This window comes from Scleropages formosus, chromosome 7 (genome assembly GCF_900964775.1).
Source record: "Scleropages formosus chromosome 7, fSclFor1.1, whole genome shotgun sequence".
In the NCBI taxonomy this organism is placed as follows: domain Eukaryota; kingdom Metazoa; phylum Chordata; class Actinopteri; order Osteoglossiformes; family Osteoglossidae; genus Scleropages; species Scleropages formosus.
The window spans coordinates 6117404-6140284 of record NC_041812.1 but is presented as its reverse complement, the minus strand read 5'-3'; the positions used below and the strand labels follow the sequence as shown (position 1 = coordinate 6140284).

Below are 22881 nucleotides of genomic sequence, written 5' to 3'. Positions count from 1 at the left end.
GCAACCGCAGTGCAGCTGACGCTTGAAAGGTGCCCGATGGCTGGGTCGGCAGGCTGGTGCATGCAGGGGCGGAGCTACACTCACCCACCAATCCTGATCCTCCTCCCCTGTGACGATGATGACCTCCCCCTCCGAGAAGGTGAGCTCATCATCATTGTCCGCCTGGCAGTCATATATTGTCTTGACCCGCCGTGCTTTGCTCTTCCCCTGATGGGAGGCGCAAGAGTCAACTAACATTGCAAGGAGTCAGGTGGACAGTTTAGAACTGTATTAAGTGTTCACATTTTCTTTGAGTTCAATGCGATCCCTAATTTGTGGTAGTGCTTTACACCTTCCAGCGTAAAGTGTAAATCTCAACAAGTACATATAATCAATGAGATTAAGAAAATACACATGGATTTCCTAGTTCAAGATGTATTTCTACAATAAGTCCACAAGTTCCCTATAAGCCGCCACTGAAGTACTGCCGAACCTCCCGCTCACCGTGTTTATCTTCCTGGGCAGTGGAACAGGCATCTCAGTGGCACTGGCTGGCGTGCCATTGGTATCCTCGCTGGCTTGTTTGGGCACTGGCTCCCCCTGCTGGTTGGAGGCTGGACCATCAGCAGGCTGCGGTTTGAGCACCGGTTCTGCCAACAGGGGCTTCTGAGCTGGCTCGGACGCGGGGGGTTTCTGGGCCGCGTCAGAGACGGGGGGCTTGGCCAGCATGTCTGCCAGCTGAGGTTTTGGGGGAAGGTTTTTGATCTGGGGTTTTGGGGGCAACTCAGCCAACTGCGGTTTGGGAGGCAGGTCAGCCAGCTGGGGCTTTGGGGGGAGGTCAGAGATCTGGGGTTTGGGTGGCAGATCGCTCAGCTGGGGCTTGTCAGGCGGTGGGGCTTTTTGCGGTGTCTCGGCAGCTGGAGGAGGCTTCTGGAACACCTCAGGTGGCTGGCTAGGCTTGTCAACTGAGGGGTGGTGGATGGTTTCAATTTTCCGTAGTTCCACTACAGCAAAATGCAAATAACATTCCTTAGTTTTTTTATATCACTTATATTCACCTAAGTAACACAACTGTCCAGATTCATCATGTAAATCAGTTAATACAAATTTTCTGCTTCACGCAGTAAGTCAACTTGGTAGATCAGCACACTAAAAATCAGGATCATCATGTACACTTATTCTCCATTACTGAGTTGTAATTCGGTCCAGAAAACTGACCAAATATACAAAAACCAGACAATGAAATTACTTATTCCATTACTTCTCATGGAGAAAATTTCAAATTTGTCTCAAGTCCATCCCAGGTTCCTTCCAATATCACCCTAAATGAGGCTGAATACCATTAGTAAAGCAGAGAAAATTTTGTTTACTTTTTTGTGGTTTACTCCCAGAAAACAGTTTTTGAAATAGTTTTTTGTTCCATCACCTCTATGAAATGTTTTTGAATCACAGATGTATCCATGAAGCTTTTTTAAATTGTGCACATGGCCACAATGCTTTTTTTGAATCACAATCGTGGTCATAGTCACAACAATGGAGTATTTTTTTTGTCTGCATTTCGAATTGAGGGAGAAACGATGAATTTCCTTTTCATTTGTACTTTATACATAAATACAGAAAGTTGTTCAAGATTTGTGATTTTATAGTTATTTTTTCTTCTTGGCCCCCTCACTACTGGTGATGATGGTGTTAGGATGACTATAGAACACATTCTGGGTCTATAAGGTAATGGTGAACTATTCATAAAAATTACATTGATGAAGGATCTAGTGCATATAAAAATAAAAAAAACAATGATTTCATAGAGTTAGCATGACAGTGTACATAGGCTGGCTTGAGTAAGATGAAAGCTGGTTCCCAGTTTCCGCAATGCAGTGGGTCTCACAGTCTCTGTCACACAGCCACTAGACAACTTACAAATGCGGTCTCAGTTTACTGCAGTGGACTTGAATGTAGCGGACTGGACCAGATGCGAAATACCATATTCATTACAATCCAGACAAATTAATGATAAGTGGTAATAATAATAATCTTTGGCTGGATAGCTGAAAAATCACAAATCAGGAGAGTGAACAACAGGGGGTTAGTGTATACAAAATCATGACCGTCACAGTCACAAAGTGAAAGAGCATACCTTTCTGAGGTAGTCTGGGAAGAACCCTTGGTCCCAGCGTAGACTTAGTGTTGCTGGTAGTAGTACTGAAAAAATTTAACAACGAAGGCTGGATAAAGTCACCTCTACTAAATAAATCCTGACCTCACAACTATAAGGAAGTGAACTGTTGCATGCATGAGACAGCACAGAAAACTCTGCAGACAGTTGAAGCGTCTGCTCAAATAAACCTTACGCCTCATATGGCTGGATGGTGGGAGCAGGGAGTTTTGGGGAACAAGCCTACCTCTGCTGCTGTGGAATGCCCTCAAATTTGTTTGTTGGAGGTGTCCTACTGGCAGGTGTTGGAGCAGAGTCATTTCCTGTAAGCGCCAGATTGACAGAGGAGTGAGTCCCCAGTCAATAACCCGGCAGGGACAAAACGGGTGCTTCAGCCTTGAAGCATAACTTCCTGACTCGTACTAAGATACAGATACTAAACCCTGTAACATGCATGTCCATCTTTTAAAACAAACTGACCTGACTTCATTCATACATGTACCTTCATGCATCGACGCTAAAAACAGTTTGTACAGGAACATGTGAAGTGACGTCAAGCTGAGCTGTCCATTACGTGCAATCAGAAGCTGTTTGGGGGTTTAATTTGAGGGTGATGCTGGTGACAAGCTCATCCCAGCTTCCCGTTACTAATAGATGGGTAGCACAGTCAACATTTGATGTTTTAAATTACTATCTGCTCCTTGTCACTTTTAAAAAAAAACTTCTTATTGCTGGAAGGCAGATGTTTACCATGTCTGTAATCATTTTGCAGTCTGTTGGTTTGAAACTGTTCAGACGTCAATATTTATCCAGCCAAATGCTGAACAGGACATTTTTCTTCATGAGTACAAGGGCCCTCTCATCTATGAATGGTGTGATGGGAAGTGATACTGAAAGCATTTTGTTTTTGGCAAAATGGAACTGGGTGGATACTGGGGGGTAAGTGAACAGGATCACACGGATGTTTTCAGATCCTAGCATGTCTAATAGGGAAGTTTATTAGAAAGCCCTGATTAAAAACCTCCCAAATACAAAAACAGGTGAACAATATGTGATCAGCTGCCATTTCTTCTGCTCAGACACGCAAAGCCAAACACTGCTGCTTAAACGCAGACACATGTGGGAGACCAACACGAGAACAACAGTTAAAGCAAAACATTAACAAAGGAAAAGCAACATTTAATCCTGTCCAGGCTTCGGAGGTGAACATATAAAACAACAACCTCAGTGTTAGTGGAATCAGTGGAAGATGAACTAAAATGCTTTTCAGGAATAAATAAATTTGCATAGGACAAAAGTCAGTGCAGTTTCTTTTTACTTTTGCATCTTGGTGTTCAAGCCATCATTTTATAGATTCCACCAAAATAAAAAAAAAAAATAATGCAATAAAAACAACACGCAAAAGGGTATGACTGGGCATCTTGGCAAAAATGCCCCAGGAGAGGCAGTGGACTGAAAAGGCAACCCAGGCTAAGAAGGCAGATCCCTCAACCCAATAAATAGCAGAAGCCTACAGTAGTGAGTTGATGTGGAAGCAATCCCATAATCCCACAGGTAAGGTGAGGGGGGGGGGGGGGGACCTGCAGACAAGTTCCACCCCTTTCCTATATTGTCATGGCAACACTACACCACTGTATACCATAAAAGGTAAAGAGGTGTCATTGCACCCCTTTCATTTGTATTTTATTTTAGTCTTTTCCCAGCCTGACTCACCCCAAGGAATCCCACCTTTAGTCTGTGGGCCGTGAGGTAGAGGGCTGGGCGGGTCGGAGAGGGTGCGCTTGTGGCCAGGGGGAGGGGGCGGAGGCCTCTTCTTGGACAGAGTAGAACTGCCCCCACCGGTGGGCTGTGAGCCCAGGGGGAGGGAAGTGGGATGGCCGGCAGAGGGAGCTAGAAAAGCGACACATACAACACAGACTGTAACTGCACCTGCCGGCAGGGCCCACCGGATGGTTCGAGACCCAGCGAGCCACAGGTGAGGCTGGAGGGGTTGGGTCAGAGCCCTCATCTGTGGATAGATGGTTAAGGGACATGATCCTTTGTAGCCTTTCTGCCTTTCAGACTTGTGCAACAGGACAACTCACATTGAGCAACAAAAGGCAACATCATAGTAATCAAATGTGAAAAGCAACAGAACAGAAACAGAAGACTGGTCACAAGCGATGGAGGTACGAGAGATGCAGTCTGGAAGCACTTTTCCCTACACATCAAAAAGTACTGCAAGTAAATTTAAAACTGTTCCCTAAAGCAGCCTCTCCACAACCGACGTCTCTCCTTTGAGCCGTCACAACAGTAATTTGATTTAGTTTGGTGGCAGAGCTTTTCCAGCTGTCTAGCATTCCACATAAACGGCATGGAACAAAACCTTTGTGTTCAGTAGATAACTACAGCACAAAGGAGACCGCCGCCACGTGGACACAAGCGTTCTCTTTCACTCCACCTAAAGATTCATGACTCCCTCAGAACTCTGTGGAAATGCTGTGTTAGTGCTGACATTTATTACAGAAGCTCTGCAGATCCTTCAGCCAGCTGGTGACAGACTGCATCTCTGCAAACAGCAGGGCCGAGTAGCATTGGAGTAGAAAATAAACAAGAGGGATTTCACACTGTAGGCAAGTTTTGGATCAGGGCGAAAGCTGAGAAGAGCTGAAGCTTGAGAGAACACTTTGGAGCACCAATTCATTCAACAGGGACCTCTGCAGCTGGGCAGAGTACTGGACCCGTAACCCAAGAAGTGTACACCCTTTTCCCGTGTGTGTGTGTTGGTAAGTTCACTGATGCTTATAATAGAGAGCTCAGCCAGGTGAGGGAAAGTTCACCGTATGTTCGCAGGGGAAGACGGCGAGGACTACAGGGAGTGAGAAATAAAGTTATATTCACTGCTGAAGCATGGTCGGATACCAGCCAAAGTGGCATAGTGTGATGTCGGAGATCCGGTAAAAGCCAGAACTGGTACTGCGAGAGAGAGAGAGAAAGAGTGAAAGAGAGGATGAAGTTTTGAATGAGCACATTGGAGCACATGGTGAGAAACAGGAGCCACAAAATTAACCCCACTTTCTGTCGTTTTGGAGCGAGATAATTTCTCCTGCCATGAGGTCTGCAGTCTGTTGACAATTAGGGGGGGGTGGGGAGGGAGCTACTAGCTCTGAACATTGTCTACAAACACCACAGCTGCAGAGATTATCAGCTGTCCTCTCTCTCAGTTTGTGCTGGGTTAATTTGTGTGTACTTACAACCTGCAAGCCCTTGGGCCACGACGACGCAGCCTTGCTAATGTCTGCAGCATCTGCACAATGGAGATTCTGGATAAAATCAGGCCACGTTGTGCTGCCAGCATGAGCAACAGCTCTCGCTGTAGCTTGTGAATGCAGAAGATGCTCAGTGCAAACAGCTGTGGATGTACACGGTGCAGACCGTGCAAATCGAAGGCATGTGGAGACTCAGAGGACCACAGCCATATGCTTCTTACACTGGAAAAGAAAGAACTCAACTCTTGCAGAGCTCCTCTCTCTGGAGTAAGATCACCAGAAATCGATAACGATAAGAGAAGTACAGTACATTACATTCCGAAGACATATTTCAGTGGAACTGGTGACTCTAAATTGCCCACAGCGTGTGACTATATCCACGTGTGCCTACTCTGTAACGTACCCTGATTAATCTGGCACCCTAGCACTTTGGCATTGACTGCGGTCCACTGCAACCCTGACTTGCACAAGCAGTTAACACTGGATAGAGTGAGTGAGTTGTTCCACAGTGTTTACAGCTCACGTCTGGTATTTGTGGGTGTTAGTGATCAGTTTATTTACAAAAAAAATTCGAAATGTTTATGGGACCAATCAGTCACCAATCAGCATTGAACAGGAGTTTGTGGAGACTGTACATCTTTATTTTCATTCAGTTTAATGTAGCTTGAAGTTAACAGAAAAGTCTGGCAGAGTATGTTTTTAATCTTAGCCATAGTTAAGTTTTTTTCACAACCTTCCCAGCATATAAATTGAACGCCATCTGTTCTACTAAGATTTTATGGATTGTAACTTAGCAGTTAAAATTCTTACAAAGAAACTGAATTATGAACAGACTTAAGGTGCTAATGGTGTTTGTGAGCTGGGGAGGCAGTGCATTTAGAGGAATATGGTGAAAATTACACATTGGTGTCCAAATAGGACCCCCTGCCAATTGAAACAGGGACTACTTGAATTCAGAATTTTATGCAAAATAAGACCGCAAGAAGAGTGATAAGAATTTAGAGTAAAATTCAGTACAGTGGTGTAGCTTTCGAAACATAGCCCCACCTTTGCCAGCGTTTCTGGGTGGCAGCGGAGGGGCGTCCAGGATGGGCGAGGTCGGCGAGTCGGTGGAGGCGCTGTACACCTGGTTGGTGAAGGCACCATAGGAGAGGCGCTGCTTGTCACGGTGGCTCGTAAAGGCAGGCAGGGACAGCTTGTCCTGGGTGGACAGGCTGGACGAGTGGCAGAAGCTCTGCGGACGGGGTGAGCGCTCCTTCTTAATGGGGCTGGGCTGCAAGGGAGGTGGGGTTTAAGACAGGGGGGCAGGACAGATTTGCTGCTATTCGTCACAGAGCACACCCTTGTTTGAAACACCGTGTTGGGACAGTACACTAGAGTGACGAGAACATTGTGTAAAAGATTAAATACTGTATTATACAGCACCAGTGAAAAGTACAAGTACACCTAGGCACCACCTGTAGGGGACAAACTGGACAGAAGCAACACACCAATGTCCTACATCTCCGAAAGAGCTGGGAAGACACGGTGCCTCATTTCCTCACCAAAACTTGCAAACCAAATGCCTCCTGGTAGAACAAAAACTAGTTTACAGCAAATGAACTCAACTTTTGACTGGTACTGTATGAAGAAGAGAAGGAGGGAGGAAAAGAGCAACCACAGTAAGCCCAACAGTAACATGTTGTTCAACTTCACCAAGGCGTCACAGATGAGCGTCGAAGCTGTGGGCCACAATCCAAACCATTACCAGATGCAGGCCATCTGTTCCCAGTGTCAGCATAGGAGTCTCCAGCTGAAGGGCGGCACCCCAGCAGAGCTGACAGCTCGATACCAAAGTGCCCCCCATGGAGGGTGATCAGCATGAACACCATTCTCGTACATGAAAGGACCGCCACTCGCTCGGCACCCTGGGAGAGCGCAGCCGGGTACCCGGCGCAGCAAGCTAATCCCAGCCAGCCGTCAAGCCTCGTTTACAAGGCAAAGTCATTAAAAGTAGCTCATTAAAACTGGGAGGCTGGCAGCGTCTCAAAGTCCGTCTCACATCTAGTTTTAAAATATTTATTTTTAGTAAAATATGGATTTTTAGGCTTTAATTTAAAAAAATAATTCCTCAGCCCAATATTTATAAAGCATCATGGTTATTGTACTTTTTTTGGAAGGCACGGTGGGATAGCAAGTAGCACTGTCGTCTCACAGTGCCTGGGTCGTATGAGAGGACATGGGTTCAATCCCCACTCAGTGTGTGTGGAGTTTGCATCTTCTCTCCTTGTCTGTGTGGGTTTCCTCCCAGTACTCTGGTTTCCTCCCACAGTCCAAAGAGATGCTTTCAAGTGAACTGGTAATACTAAATTGCCCACAGTGTGTATGTGTGTGAGTTTCACTGTAATTACTCATTGTAAGTAGTACACTGTAGTACATGTAGCATTTTAAGTCACCTTTGCTGAAGTAGTGTGGGCTGATATTACTACACGGTGTTCACTGGAAGTCATTTTGAAGAAAAGCATCTGCGAAATGAATTAATGTGAATGTGCTCTTCACACTGCTCACATACGTGTTTTGGCTCAGCTGCTTTCACCAAAGTTCTCGGTTCTAGGTGTGTCTGATTAGAAGTGTGAAACACAGGTGTGTGCTTTGTTCTCACCTTGTCATCCAGATCATCATCGCTCTCGTCAATCTCCTCCAGACGCAGGTTCCACTCGTACTCAACATGCACGTGGGGGTTGAACTTCCCAGCTGATGCTTGCACCAGCTATGTGGGGATGGTAAAGTACACATTGGTCAGATACCACAGCTTACCCTTAGCGCTAATGCTAGCTAATCCTTCGCAACACAATCACTCTCTTCTCCTTCATAAATACTCCCACTTTCTCCCAAATTACGCTATGTTATCAGGCGCGGGGGTTGAGCAGCCCATTGGCATCATATCCCCAGGGGTCTTCCTCCCCCTCCAGCCTCAGGAGTTTCGTTTCCACCCCTCTGTTACCTTCTGGCTTTGTTCTGAACTGTCTGTCACTGTTGCCAACTCTTGTGTGTGTGAGCGAGCGAGCGAGCGTGTGTTACATAGCGCGCCGAGGCAACCTGTTGGGAAGGTTGCTATACAGGGACAAACTGAAGCCAATTGTTATTTGCTGTTCTTCTCATCTTGTATTATACTGCGCACAATTAAGCATAGAGAATAAAAAGCTATTTTCTTGTTAATGCGTACTTCTGAAAATATTTCATGTCCAACCAGGGTACAACAAAACCTGGAAAATGTCTATAATCAGTTGAAGATCATGTTAAGGAAAACACTGTAATAGTTCCAAACTTACATAAGACTGAAGACTGTCTAAAGCCCAGAGTGAAGCGTGGTACGACACAGCGGGTCAGAGGTCACAGGGCTTTACCATGACAAACAGGGACTGCACTGTGTACCATGGTACTAGGTGGTATATGGCACACTGAGGACTGCACTGTAACCTTTCATTCCAGTCGCCAGGCAGTGCGGGTCTCGCAAAGCACAGATTGCTACCATTCATCAGCCGGATGGAATATTTATGGCGGAATTCCCATCACATTTTTTTGATACAAGTGAACTATGGTGGTGGTGCCCCCTGGTGGCTTTAAATCACAGCGTTCATAAAACCAGCATGGAGTTCCCTCACAAATCACATCTGCAAAGGTACTAATACACTAAATGACCCAAAACAAAAATCATGCATGCCTGTGGGACCTAGTAAGGGTTAACACTGATACCTCTGAGTTTTCCTCATAACTGTACCTGCACTCTCATTAAATACCATGTTTGCTATATTTTTTTTTTTTTTTTTTAGACAAGTCTACAAAGAGTTTTTGAACTGCAAGATTGAGCTGTTCCTGCAATTCTGAAGGAAAACGTGACACTAAATTGGCCAAAATTCTAGAGTACAAATACAGACTATAGGGATGTTAATGGTGTCAACTAGACTTCTAGAAGGAACTTACAAGACGACCCCCAAAGCCATTGGGTTCATCTGCTGACAGCGGTTGCAGCTCTTGCCAAATCCCACCCTTCCCTGTCCTTACCCATTACTGTCTGTGCGATTTTAGTCCAGGAGCAACTGGGAGCGATTTAAACTTGGATACTCCATGCAGCCCGAGTCCAAAACGTCACGGATGATTTGTGAGAGCGCTGACCTTAGCGTGACCTGCTGCGAGCAAATAACTCGCTGCACAGGCACCTTGGCTTGCAAAACATGATGATTCGGGGACTTACCGCTTCCTCACACTGGGTGTTCTTCAGCCTCCGTGCCACGTCCAGCGCTGTCTCGCCACTCTGGTTGGCTGCGAGGACAAAGGGCAGGTGAGGCGCCATGAGCTGAAGTACTGAGCCACAAACCAACACGAGGACTTTCATACATCAAGTAATGTTCCACAGCACTGTCTGACTGTATTGTACGTGCAAATAGAAATGGGGTGAAAACTTCCTGGATCGTGGCCTTGGAGTGGAGGAAGGGCTTGCGTGATCTAGGGATCTCCAGAGCTATGTCGTTGGGAGCATTATGCTCCTGGTAGGGTATCCCAACGCAAACAGGTCTAGAGTAAAGATCCAGACTAACACAATCCAAAAACCTCCATGAAAAAAGTAAACAAGAGAACGTTTACCCTGCCCGGAATAGGGTCTCCAGGACCTACCCCTGGAGCCAGGCCTGGGGGTAGTGTTCCTTGGCGAGTGCCTGGTGGCCGGGCAGCCCATGTAGCCTGGCCGGGCTCAGCCCGAAAAGGCATCGTGGGGGGGCCATGTGAGCCCACCACCTGTAAGGTCCAGCATGGGAGTCCGGTGCTATGTATACCTGGCGGTGGGGCGGGGTGGCGCATGGCGTCACGGCCCCTCGCGACAAAAACTGGCTCTTGGTACGTGGAATGTCACCTCACTTGGGGGGAAGGAGCCAGAACTGGTGCGGGAGGTTGAGAAATACCAACTAGATATAGTTGGGCTCACCTCCACTCACAGTGTTGGCTCTGGAACCAAACTCCTTGATAAGGGGTAGTCCCTCTCCTACTCAGGAGTTGCACGAGGTGAGAGGCGCCGGGCGGGTGTGGGGATACTCACAAGCCCCCGGCTGGCTGCCATACAGTTGGAGTTTGCCCCTGTGGACGAGAGTGTCGCCTCAATGTGACTTAGGGTCGCAAAGAGGAAAACTTTGACTGTTGTGTGTGCTTATGCACCAAACAGCTGTTCAGAGTATTTGGCCTTCTTGGAGAAGGTGGGAGGGATTCTGGGCAGGGCCCCACCTACAGACTCCATTGTCCTGCTGGGGGGACTTCAATGCTCATGTTGGCAATGACTGGGAAATCTGGCGGGGGGTGATTGGGAAGAACGGCTTGCCCGAACTAAACCCAAATGGTGAAATGTTATTGGACTTCTGTGCTAGTCATGGTTTGTCCATAAGAAACACCATGTTCAAACACAAGGATGCTCATAAGTGTACTTGGTACCAAAGCTCCTTGGGCCAAAGGTCAATGATCGACTTTGTAGTCGTTTCTTCGGACTTGAGGCCACATGTTCTGGACACTCGGGTGAAGACAGGTGCTGAGCTGTCAACTGATCACCATCTGGTAGTGAGCTGGATCAGATGGCGAGGAAAACTGATGGACAGACCGGGTAGGCCCAGATGTTTAATAAGGGTGTGCTGGGAAAGACTGTCAGAGGACCTTGTCTGGAATGATTTGAACTCACACCTCCGGGAGAGCTTCTCCCATGTCACGGAGGAGGTAGGGGACATGGAGTCTGAATGGACCCTGTTCAAAACCTCCACTGTGGAAGCAGCCAGGCACAGCTGTGGCCAAAAGCTTGTTGGTGCCAGCCAGGGCGGCAACCTGAGAAGCCGGTGGTGGACACCGGTGGTGAGGGAAGCCATCAAGTTGAAGAAGGAGGCCTTTAGGGCCTGGTTGGCTCTGGGGACTCCTGACTCAGCAGACAGGTACTGGCAGGTGAAAAAAGGCAGCAGCGGCTGTGGTTGCAGAAGCAAAATTCCAGGCATGGGAGGAGTTTGAAGAGGCCATGGAAAACAACTATTGGTCGGCTTCAAAGAGGTTCTGGAGAACCATCCAGCAGCTCAGAAGGGGTCGGAGGAGTTTTGCAGGAGTGAAGAAACTCTGACCCCTGATGAGGACATTGTCGGGAGGTGGAAGGAGCACTTTTAAGAACTCTTAAACCCGAGTGATATGCCTCCCTTACAGGAGTCAGGGCCAGAGGCTTTCGGGCTGTCAGAGTCCATTTCCCTGGTGGAAGTCACTGAGGTAGTTGGTAAGCTCCACAGTGGCAAAGCACCAGGGGTGGATGAGATCCGCCCGGAAATGCTTAAGACCCTGGATGTTGCAGGGCTGTCATGGTTGACACGCCTCTGCAGTGAGGCATGGACCTCAGGGACAGTGCCCTTGGATTGGCAAACTGGGGTTGTGGTCCCTGTCTTTAAGAAAGGGGACCGGAGAGTGTGTGCTAACTATCGGGGCATCACACTTCTCAGCCTCCCTGGCAAAGTCTATGCCGGGGTGCTGGAGAGGAGGTTCTGGCTGATAGTTGAACCTCAAACTGAAGAGGAACAATGCGATTCCACCCTGGCCATGGAACAGTGGACCAGCTTTTTACCCTCTCACAGATTATTGAAGGGGCATGGGAATTTGCTAATCCAGTCTACATGTGTTTTGTGGACTTGGAGAAGCCCTATGTGTTCCCCAGGAAATTCTGTGGGAGGTGCTTCGGGAGTATGGGTTACCGGGGCCACTACTGCGGGCCATTCGGTCCTTGTACATACGGAGCGAAAGCTGTGTCCGCATACTCGGCATTAAATCAGGCCTGTTCAGTGTGGGTGTTGGACTCCGCCAAGGTTGTGCGTTGTCTCCACTCCTGTTTGTGGTTTTCATGGACAGGATATCAAGGCGCAGTCAAGATCAGGAGAGCACTCTGTGGGAGTCGGAAGGTGACATCTCTTGTTTTTTGTGGATGATGATGTCCTTTTGGCACCGTCACATGGCTGCCTCCAGCACGCACTGGAATGGTTTGCAGCCGAGTGTGAAGCGCTGGGGATGAGGATCAGCACCTCAAAGTCTGAGTCCATCGTTCTCTCACGGAAAAGGATGGTATGCCCCCTCCAGGTAAGGGGAGAGTTTTTGCCCCAGGTGGAGGAGTTCAAGTATCTTGGGGTCTTGTTCACGAGTGAGGGAAGAAGGGAGCGTGAGATCGGCCACAGACTGTGAGCAGCGGCAGCAGTAATGGGGTCGCTGTACCGGACTGTAGTGGTGAAGGGGGAGCTGAGCCATAAGGCAAAGCTCTCCATTTACCGGTCAATCTATGTCCCTACCTTCACCTATGGTCATCGACTCTGGGTGATGACCGAAAGAATAAGATCGCGGATACAAGCTGCCAAAATGAGTTTTCTCCGCAGGGTGCTGGGGCTCACTCTCCGTTACAGGGTGGGGAGTTCGGACATCCGGGAGGAACTCAGAGTAGAGCCGCTACTTCTTCACATTGAGAGGAGCCAGTTGAGGTGGTTCGGGCATCTGATAAGGATTGCCCCCTGGGCGCCTCCCTTTGGAGGTATACCAGGCACAGTCAACTGGGATGAGGCCCCGAGGTCGGCCCAGGACCCGCTGGAGGGATTATATCTCACAGTTGGCCTGGGAACGGCTGGGGATCCCCCAGGTTTAGCTGGAGGAAGTTGCGGGGGACAGGGGCAGCTAGGCCTCTCTGCTCTCCCTGCTGCCACCGCGACCCTTTTAGGACAAGTGGGACAGAAGATGGATGGATGGATGGATGAAAACAGGAGGAAATACAAATACAGACAGCTCTCATGGTCCAACTGCCCATTGGTGGTGAGAATTAAGAGACCACCCTATGAATGCTCAGTCGAGAGCTCAGATGGACATAACGATGGACATGTAGAATACTGGGTAGATCAAGGCTGCAGCTCGACATACAGCAACTATCTAAGTGAATGCACAGGCGTTGGCACGTTTTTCCCAGCAGGCTATGCACCGGTCAGCAGGGCAGAGCCGTTACTCACCAATGTCCGTGGCTGGTTTTCCCCGCAGCAGTAGCTTCAGACACTCAGGCTTCTCGTAGAGGCAGCAGTAGTGCAGCGCTGTGTTGCCCCTGTCCGTCTGCTTGTCCAGGTTGCCACTGTGAACAGGGGCGCAAACCGGATCAAAACACCTCAGTGAGGGGTCTCCCACATGGGCCACGGTCTCCTAGCACACTTCAGACCTGAGGACTTCTGGGACAAGACTCTGAGTCCAGCCCATCCCCTGACAGGAGCCCCGTGCGTATTGAACAACCGCATATGTGATGTAAATTTATCACCTCACTCAATTTAGACCTCCCTGCACTGGATTACTTCCCTAGAAATCAGTTTAAACTGAACTTAATCCAACTTAAAAATTGGTGGGATAAGAAAAGATAGACATCTCAGAACAGTCTTAGGGCAGCGTAATGTTTCCACAGCCCAAGTGCTCAGCCTGACTGCGCGGTGCACTGTGTAAACCTGGGCAAGGAAGACTCTGGATGTCTTTCAATGTTGTTATTGAGCTCCTTGAACCACAGGCCATCTGTACACATCAACAATGAGTACCACAGTGTAATAAAGAAGTGCTTTCAGTGTCAAGTTACATATTGTTATACTGCATGCTATTGAAGCAACCTATTATAATTATTATAGCTGACAGCTTCTGTTCACTGTGACTTGCAATTCTAGAAATACTGTAGTGAACTACCTGCTACCTACATAAACGTGCATCCCCTCACTCATAAACACCCTCTAAGGTCAATTCAGTCACCAGTTCACATGATACACACCTTTGGACTGTGAAAAGAAACCGGAGGACCCTGCAAACATGTGGAGAACATGTGAAGTCCATGCAGACTGAGCTGCATTTGAATCCACATCAACACACACAGCCCAGGAGCACAGGTGTGAGGTACCACTGCTACTCACTGGGCCACACAATCTATGTCTGGCACCTGATTCTTCCATTAACACTAATAACACATGACAACAGATCTGCTCCCTACGTTCTCAGGGAGTTTAGTATCTGTGCTGCTGCACAGCATGCTGGGAATGCCAGGGCCAGGAATCAGGATCCTGGGCAGGTTTGGTGGAAGGCGGTAGAGGGCCCTGGGACTGTGGTACTGACGTGGGAGCTCAGTGCCAGGCCAGCCCGACCTGCTTCAGAGCAACACGACCGCCGGCTGCCCCTGACCCACTTTGCCCGCTTTGAAGCGCTTTAACACGCTCAAGCACCACAGAGCCACGGGGATGCTGGGACAGGAAGAGTGTCCTGGAAAAACTTCATAACCCACATTTTTCTTGTTGTTCTGCACTTCTCTTTTCTGGATCACCCCGATTTTCAAGCGGAAAACACAACTAATTCATACATAATTTCTCTTTTGACTCTTAGAAAAGGGCAGCTGAGTGTGTGAAAACTGACACCCGCCCACACGGAAAGGAAGAACTGTGCTTTGCGTGGGTCACCTCACATCAGCCCAACAGCATGCCCCAACAAGATTAATATGCCCAGCTGCATGTGACAGTCTTCTTCTCGAAGTCCATTACAATAGATGGAAACTTTGACTGAACAGACTTTCCACTTTAAGTCTCCACACTGCAGCTCTGTTACTTTGCCGTAATGAATGTATGACAAGACATATTCATCGCCCTCATTAAGGCTGCAGCGAGAGCTCTCGACCCAGTTTCTGCGCCTTGTGTGATAGTGGAGGGCTCTCCTCCTCGGTTCGCCTGTAAGCCACGGTCAGCTGTGCAAAGCGGAACCCGGAGCAATGGTCTAAGCACTAATTGCAGTAATCTGGGTAATGGCTCTTCTCCAGTTTTCCTCACAGGACAAGGAGGACCAGACGAGGTGACGCTTTCGCGGCACTCCAGCCACCACCTACCTGTTCTGAACGAGGAAGTCGACCAGGTGCAGCGAGGTATGGTCCGCTGTGCGCACCGAGAAGTGGAGCGCGGTTTCTCCCGGCTCCTGCAGGGGGCGATCACAGAACACAGCTTCTGGTTGTCTGTCCAAAGCAGTTGAGAGCACACTCACTCCAAGTCCCCAACCGCAACCACTGCTCTCCACTAACTCCCACTTGCAAAGGCTTTTATTGCTAAACGCTGATCGAAAGGCCCACCCAACCTCTGCCCCTAGGCCCCATCTAATGAGGGCGGAGCCAACAGGATGCCTCACCTGGCCTGCCTCCGGAAGCGGCTCCATGAGCTCCACCCCCTCGGCATACACCTGGATGAGCGCGAGCAAGTCACGGGATCGTACCGCTTCGTGCAGCTCGCTCATTTTGTCGGCTGCCGACGTGCATGTCTTGCGTACAAATTTATGGTCCACGTACTTGGCGTTGATGAACTCCTTCCGCACAGTCCTGATGAGGAATGTGGGATGGAGGTGGGCGGGGCGATAATCACAGACAGGGTAAGCACAGGCCGTATTCAGTTTGTTGATTTCTTAGACCTTCTGCAACACACAGCCAAGTGGCTATGGACTGAAGAACGAACCCCAGTCCATGCTTCACCTGGAACTTCTCCAGTGAAACACCCACATACACACATGGGTATAATTCTAAACTGTCTTTAGATATAAGCGTAAGATAAAAACGGTGATACATAAACCTCAAGGTCTATTCACAGAAGAATCTATAAAATGAGCACTGGAAGCCTTTCAGAAACCAGGGCAGCGTCCTTTACCCCAAGACCTTCATGCTCCCTGCTAACCCTGCACTCCAGAGCGCAGTAGCCCCCTGCAGGACGCTGCCGATACTCACATGTCGCTTGACGGAGTGGGCTTCGGCAAGGGACACGGAAGATTGCCCTCCAGGATTTCATTAAAACTGCTATTTCCTACATTCTTGGCCAGCTGTGCAACAGCAAGGGAAAAAACAAAGAATCATCAAAACACATAAAGGAAAGCAAAGTTATATATTAACATGTATTTATTCAACACAAGACATCTAAGGTATCACTATACGTAAAATCACATAATAAAATACTGACGATACCACATCAGTACCCACAAACAAACGAAAGGGACAAGTTCAGCTGAGATTGTATTGTAGAAGGATGCTGAAGAAATGCGTTAAAGTTACCAAGAGCTCTGAAGTTCCCAGCTTGTCCAGCTCCATGGACTGGATGCGCGACACGTGCACACCCATCTCTCGGTGGATCCCCGAGCACTCGATGCATGTCAGGATGCCCAGGTTCGTCGACAGCCACTTGGGGTCTATAAGGATGGCAACCGAAATAAGTAAGGCCCACGCCGCACACACAGAACTGCATATCTTCCTTCTGATGCTGCAATTGTCCATCCCCTCTGAAGGCCAGAACAGTTCAGCAGTTTCCAGTAGAGTGGCTACTGCTGGCACACGACAGCATCGCTTTGACTATAACCGTGTTTTCAAGCAAATCCCAGATCCTATATGCATTTCTACAAATCCCATTCTACATATACTTTAATCAGTTTTGTGCCATTAATAAAAACCTATGTCAACTATGCACATAGAGGTGGTCTGTGAGCAAAAACATGGGTTACAACAGCTGTCCTACAACTCACGACGACAGCTCCACCTACTATACGATAGCAAGGCCCCCATATTTATTACTGACTCACTCAATATCACCGACAGTGTTTTATTTACAAATGTGTTCTTTTATTTACATAACATTTAGTTTCTGATTCCATTCAAGATACGGTTTTTACAATGACTATCAATCAAAAACGTGAATATTCTGGTGGGGGAGAAATGGAAAGGTAAAAGAAAACAGATTTAAAAATGAAATAAAAGTGAAAATAACAGTGCAGCATGTAAACAATTATAATACTCAACATATTTCATCCTATTTTAGCATTACTTCAACATTAATAACGTTGGAAATTAACGAAAAAATATAACAAAGCCCTATTACACAACCTGGCATTCACGCACGCTAGTTATATATGTGCATTTATAGCTCCTAAAATACAGTATAAGTGGAACTGGAATCATGACAATGTCGATTTATGACGAGGATGTTGAAACGGAAGCCTGCAGGAAGTTGAGGAACACCCTACCACACAGTTTATGTGGCGAGAGAACTCATAGTTAAATTCCAAATGCAGTTACCTGTGTATGACTGCAGGGGGCACAATGTATGCTGTCTCACCCTGGAACCAGGAGCTGTAGACCTCCCTCAGCCTCATTACATCAACGGCAACTTTTCCGAAAAGTATGATGTTCAACGGGAGCTTCTCAAACGACTGTCATAATTCAGCTGTTCTGTCAAATGACTCTTAATCTGAAAATGTCCGTGCTCCACTCCATGAAGCTGATAAAGTATTTAATCCAGAGTTACTGAAGGAATGTTCCAGAAACACTGATGCCAAAGCTATCAGAACAATGAGGAATCCCATAATACCATTAATGTTTGTTTTTTTTACTTTAAATTTCAGTATGAGAAGATTATTAATCTTTACTTACTTAACGTGTTTTTCAGTGGTAGCTTACAATGGCAGAAGCATGTCAGCAGGATATTTTTACTGCATCAATTCAGTGTAAGTACCTTGATCATGGTTACTATAGTTGGAGGGGAATTTGAGCTAAGAATCTTCTGACTGCGAGGCAACTGAACTAAACACCGCACCACATACTGCCCTATTACATAAAAAACAAAGCAATTTGAAACCTCTATGCCAGTAATACGATCACGGGTTTAACAGAAAGAACTGGTTCCTCAGCAGTTAAGTAAAACAAAAGATGCACTGCACACCTAAGGGGCGCTATGGCACCTAATGACATATGACAGAGGGACACTGCTGGGGTGCTGCTCTTTTAACGACTTTAAAACTATGTTGCATCATTTTTCATTTCCTGCACTCAATGAATGAATAAGTGGCCTGCGAGGATGAGCGCTGCTCCCAGTGTGAGGAGACAGGAGCAGGTCTCTTCAGGGCCACAGGGGACTCAAAACCACAGGGAAGGGGGGTAGAGAGCAAAAACTACAATGGTGGTGCCTTTCAGCAAAATGAGACATAAATCAAAGCCCAGCACTCAAACCCAGATAACTGAGCCGGCAGCTGGCTAGGGGGCCTCCGATGTGTGGCGTTCTCAGTGGACTGGGTTCAAGTCATACAATTAAACAGCACAACAAATAAAATCAGTAAAAGCTGGCCTCAGGACAACCCACAGGGGGTCTGTAGGCCTAACTGGGCTGAAGAGAAGCACACTGGCTCATGTTGTTCAGCCAACAGTATCAAAAAAATTAAAAAGGACAAACTCAGAATGCGTTACAAGAATAAATGTCTTTTCCATTTCCTGTGTGCTCTGCAGGCCAGAGTACGAGAACCTATCGCCATATCTGGCTGCGCTTTTATTATCAGCCTTTTCAGTCCCGTATGAGAGCTTGACCTCTCTAGAGGCGACCACTCATTTGAAATGCGTAAAAATATAGGTCATTCAGCGCCTGCTGTTAGTCACTTTAAACAGCGCAGGTCTGCAGACAACAAAACGGAATAAAACAATGAATAAAGCAATGAACGTACCAAATCAAGAAAAAATGACCAGCAGCATGTGCTCCCACACACACACACACGCACACGCGCACACACACACACACACACACACAAACTCTGCCTTACCCACAGCCCCACAGTCGCAGCAGACCTCGTTTCCAGGCATGCGCAGCACATCCTCGATGATAGCTTTCGTCAGGTCCTCCAGGCCGTCCTCGCCAGCACTCTGCTCCCCACGGAAGGCCGTGTTCAGGGCCTCCTCCTTACTGTTGGTCAAAACTGAGATCCATCTGTGTGTGTAGAGACAGGAAGGAGCTGGTCAATCACAGGAAGCAATGGAGTGGGCGGGGCACCACTGAGACAATGGGGCACCGACCGCCACAAAAAAGGCACTTCATCTCAGTTAAGCCTCAATGTTAGAGATCACACCAATAAGCTGACAGTACAACAGAGTGGCACTGAAATCCCTACGTATTCTTGACCCACTGTGTTCCACTTTTTGTAAAGGAGAAACATGATCTAAAGAGCCAGTCAAAAGTTTTAGTACACCCGCTTGAAACCGAAAACACAGAAATTGGTTGTTTCAGTACTGCAAGATGGCCTTATGGACTGATGAATCAAAATGTGAAAAATCTGGTTTCACCCACTGAGTATTTGTAATGTGCGGGGTAGGTGAGTATATGAGTCATGCCTGCATGGTTCCCACTCTCCAGCATGTGGGGGCAAAGTGATGTCTGGGACTGCTTTGCTGGTTACACAGACGGTGATCTGCACCAAATCCATGGAGATTCTCGACCAACATGTCCATCATGGCATAATTCCATCAGTATTATAGCTAGTTGGACAGTCCTTCATTCTTCAGCAAGAGAACAACCTGAAACACAGCTCAAAGTCTAGCACGAACTACCTTGCAAATAAGGAAAGTGAAGAAAACTCAAAATCAATTATGAAAGAGAACTAGTTTCCAGCAAGTGTACTCAAATTTTTGACTGGTACTGTACATCATAGTGTGTACAACTGCATAGTTTATGAGCAAATCTTGTAAATAGCTTTTGGGGGGTGGTGGATGCAGACTGAACATCGCAGCTGAAGCCATAAATGAAACCTGCAGTTGGTTCTGACACCCAGTCCCCTGTACTGACACTGAAATGACCGTGGACCCGAGAAGCCTGACTGCAGTACATGACTTTCACAAACTTCACAGAGGGTGACCCTCCATCCCATCGGTCGGGGCGCAGCCCACCCCGGTCCCCTGGGGATAGGGGGAGGGATAGGCTCAAGCAGCGCTGAGTCAAGCCCGCTCCGCAATCCGGTCGATACCCGCTCTCCCCGACTGTGGCGGCACACAGCATACCTACGCAGGGTAATCGTAAGCGGAGGCCATCACAGAGCTTAACCCCACACCCCCGCGGCACACGTCCTGCAATTAGCCCGGACAGAGCAGATACCATGCTGCGGTCACCCCAGGAGTCGGCCATCTAACATCACCCCCTGCTCACGAACACTCAGAACACTGGGCAGAGGTTGCTGCTTCGTCAGTGTTCAAGACCCTTTACACTTAGTTATTCAATCGTCTGAAGCTTTTCTCCAAAGTAACTTACAACGTTAAGCTACTGAGAATGATGTACCCCTTTAACACCTGGGCTTTTTAATTACTGGAGCAATTGAGGTTAAAGTACCTCGATCAAGGGTACTACAGCAGGAGGTGGGATTCGAACCTAGGTCCTTTAATCTGCTCTAAACAATACGCCACCTGCCGGTCCAGTTACTGTCATTCAAGAGGACTTTGTTATTTTTAGGTTCAAAGGTACAGCAATAGGACCACCAACATGAACCTGCAACCTTTCAGTTATTTTTCATGCATCTCCGCCACCTTTTAGTCATTATTGTGAATTGGTTAGAGGGCTGAATATGTAATAGTAACATACAGAATGTTTTAAAAAAATGATCTAATACCAACGTTAAATAACTTTTAACAATGCCTTGTTAAAGTATTTATCAGATACACTGAAACCTTTACAAAAACAACAGCATTTACAGTATTTATGATATGTACAGCATATATTAATAACCTTGAAATGTAAGCAACATTCTGGACACTTGAGTTAGACAAACCGATCTGTATGTAAATATATAAACGTGCACAATCAAACCTCCCACTCGGTCAGACTTACATCACAAACTCCTGCTCATCTTCTGCCTGGAAGTGGTATGTCCGGTTGTCTGTGGGCAGCAGGACAAGAAAAGGCTCGTTAGACGGGAGAGAAGGCGGGACGTTACTCGTGCACCTGCCTGATTAGAAGAGGCTCCCGGTTCCAACAGTCACTGTGTTTGTGTTCCTGCAAATCACGTAACTCATCGAGGAGTCAGACTAAGAGCAAAAGAGCTACCGCTGGTGACATTTAGTTGCGTGAAGTGCGCTGACAACCCACAACTTCCACCCGAGGGATGATGAAGAGGTTCTCCAGATGAGGCTGCCAGCCTTGTGTCGGAAGGGAAACGGCACTCGGCGAGGAGACTTACGGGAAATGAGGTCGAAGCATTTCTTGTCCTCCCCGCTCGGTTTGACCTGGCAAGTGAGTAGGTTCAGTCGCACCGGCTGCCTGTTGGACTGGAGACACAGAGAAACACCCAGTGAGAAAAGGGGGGAAAGCAGAACATACTTCAGTCAATACTTTTCATAACAGAGATCCTAATACAGGTATGCTCCGCTTTACGACATTTCGGGCAGCGACGGACTGCATACACGACGGAGGTCCCATAAAAATATAATGGACTGAAAGAGCAACATCGTAGCCGTCTTATGGGCTGTAACGCTCACATGTTTTAAGCGTGTTTTGTAAACAAACCAACCGTGCTGCCAGACATATGAAAGTTTATACGATTTATGTATAGTACATAATACATGATAATAACGCTGTTACTGGTTTATGTATTTACTGTACAGTAGTTTTTGTTATTTTAGAGTGTACTCTTTCTACTTAAAATAAGTTCCGTAATGTAAGACAGTACTGTACACTCCATGGTGCTTGCTCAATGACAAAGTCGAACTGCGACTGGTTTCACAGAACGTAACCCCGTCGTTAAGTGGTGCATACCTGTATTTAGACATTTATATAAGCGGATATATAATCTATGCATCCATCATCGGTAACTGCTTATCAAGTCCAAGGTCATGGTGGTCCAGAGGCTATCCTGGAAGCACGGGGTGCGAGGCAGCGTACACTCTGGACAGGATGCCAGTTCATTACAGGGCAATCGCACACACATTCACACACTCGATTCACACACTACAGGCAGCTTAGAGTTACCAGTGCACCTGATGCACATGTCTCTGGAGTGTGGGTGGAAACCAGAGCACCTGGAAGAAAACCCATGCAAACACAGTGGGAACCTCCAAACTCCACACAGGGTGATCTGGATTCAAACCCACACCCAAATTACCAGCCCTGGAACCGTGAGGCCCCAGCCATACCTCCTAATCAGTGAAGTACTCAAGGTGAAGGACATATCTTCATGTGCAGGGTTGGAACAGTGTGAAAATGTGCCAGGACCTGCTCCTTAACCACTGCATTAGATGTTGTTCTTGGCAAAGGCATTAAAGTCCTGCACAATGCACACTTTCTGAATAATCTCCAGCAGAGCTCTTACACAAAGCACTTTCACTGTGGGTGGCGTGGTCCCTCAACAGGTAGTGCCGTTGCCTCACAGCTCCCAGCTCAGTCTGTGCGGAATTTGTATGTTCCCTGTGTTCATGGTGGTTTCCTCTCGATGATCTGGTTTCCTCCCACAGTCCAAATACGTGTTTCAGGTGAATTGGTGATTAACTTGCCAACAACATGTGTGCATGTACTTGTGTTGCATTGCTCTGCTGTATAAGAGTAGGTAATTCACTGTAGTGCATACAGCATTGAACCTTAGACACTAAATAGTAATAATCACCCGTCGCTTTGGATAAAAGCATCTGCTAAATGAGTGGAAATGTGAGCAGTGAAT

General features: G+C 47.4%; 1 protein-coding gene across 6 annotated transcripts in view; it reads right to left on the bottom strand.

Annotated features, from left to right (window-relative positions):
• The window catches only part of asap1a (ArfGAP with SH3 domain, ankyrin repeat and PH domain 1a), an 89896-nt gene that overhangs the window by 3037 nt on the left and 63978 nt on the right, over nucleotides 1-22881 (bottom strand). For 2 of the 6 annotated variants that reach the window (XM_018757757.1, XM_018757756.1), the window contains 16 exons: nucleotides 21409-21496; nucleotides 21060-21108; nucleotides 19012-19175; nucleotides 16487-16620; nucleotides 16166-16257; nucleotides 15580-15766; nucleotides 15287-15372; nucleotides 13404-13519; nucleotides 9614-9681; nucleotides 8021-8128; nucleotides 6427-6652; nucleotides 3845-4021; nucleotides 2379-2454; nucleotides 2114-2178; nucleotides 484-983; nucleotides 85-207 (listed from right to left, as the gene is read on the bottom strand). In XM_018757757.1, coding sequence (XP_018613273.1) covers nucleotides 85-207; nucleotides 484-983; nucleotides 2114-2178; nucleotides 2379-2454; nucleotides 3845-4021; nucleotides 6427-6652; nucleotides 8021-8128; nucleotides 9614-9681; nucleotides 13404-13519; nucleotides 15287-15372; nucleotides 15580-15766; nucleotides 16166-16257; nucleotides 16487-16620; nucleotides 19012-19175; nucleotides 21060-21108; nucleotides 21409-21496 — 2259 coding nt within the window. Of the gene's footprint in view, nucleotides 1-84; nucleotides 208-483; nucleotides 984-2113; nucleotides 2179-2378; nucleotides 2455-3844; nucleotides 4022-5011; nucleotides 5087-6426; nucleotides 6653-8020; nucleotides 8129-9613; nucleotides 9682-13403; nucleotides 13520-15286; nucleotides 15373-15579; nucleotides 15767-16165; nucleotides 16258-16486; nucleotides 16621-19011; nucleotides 19176-21059; nucleotides 21109-21408; nucleotides 21497-22881 lie in introns of all 6 variants that reach the window. The other 4 variants (XM_018757761.2, XM_018757760.2, XM_018757758.2 and 1 more) reach the window with 3 other exon arrangements.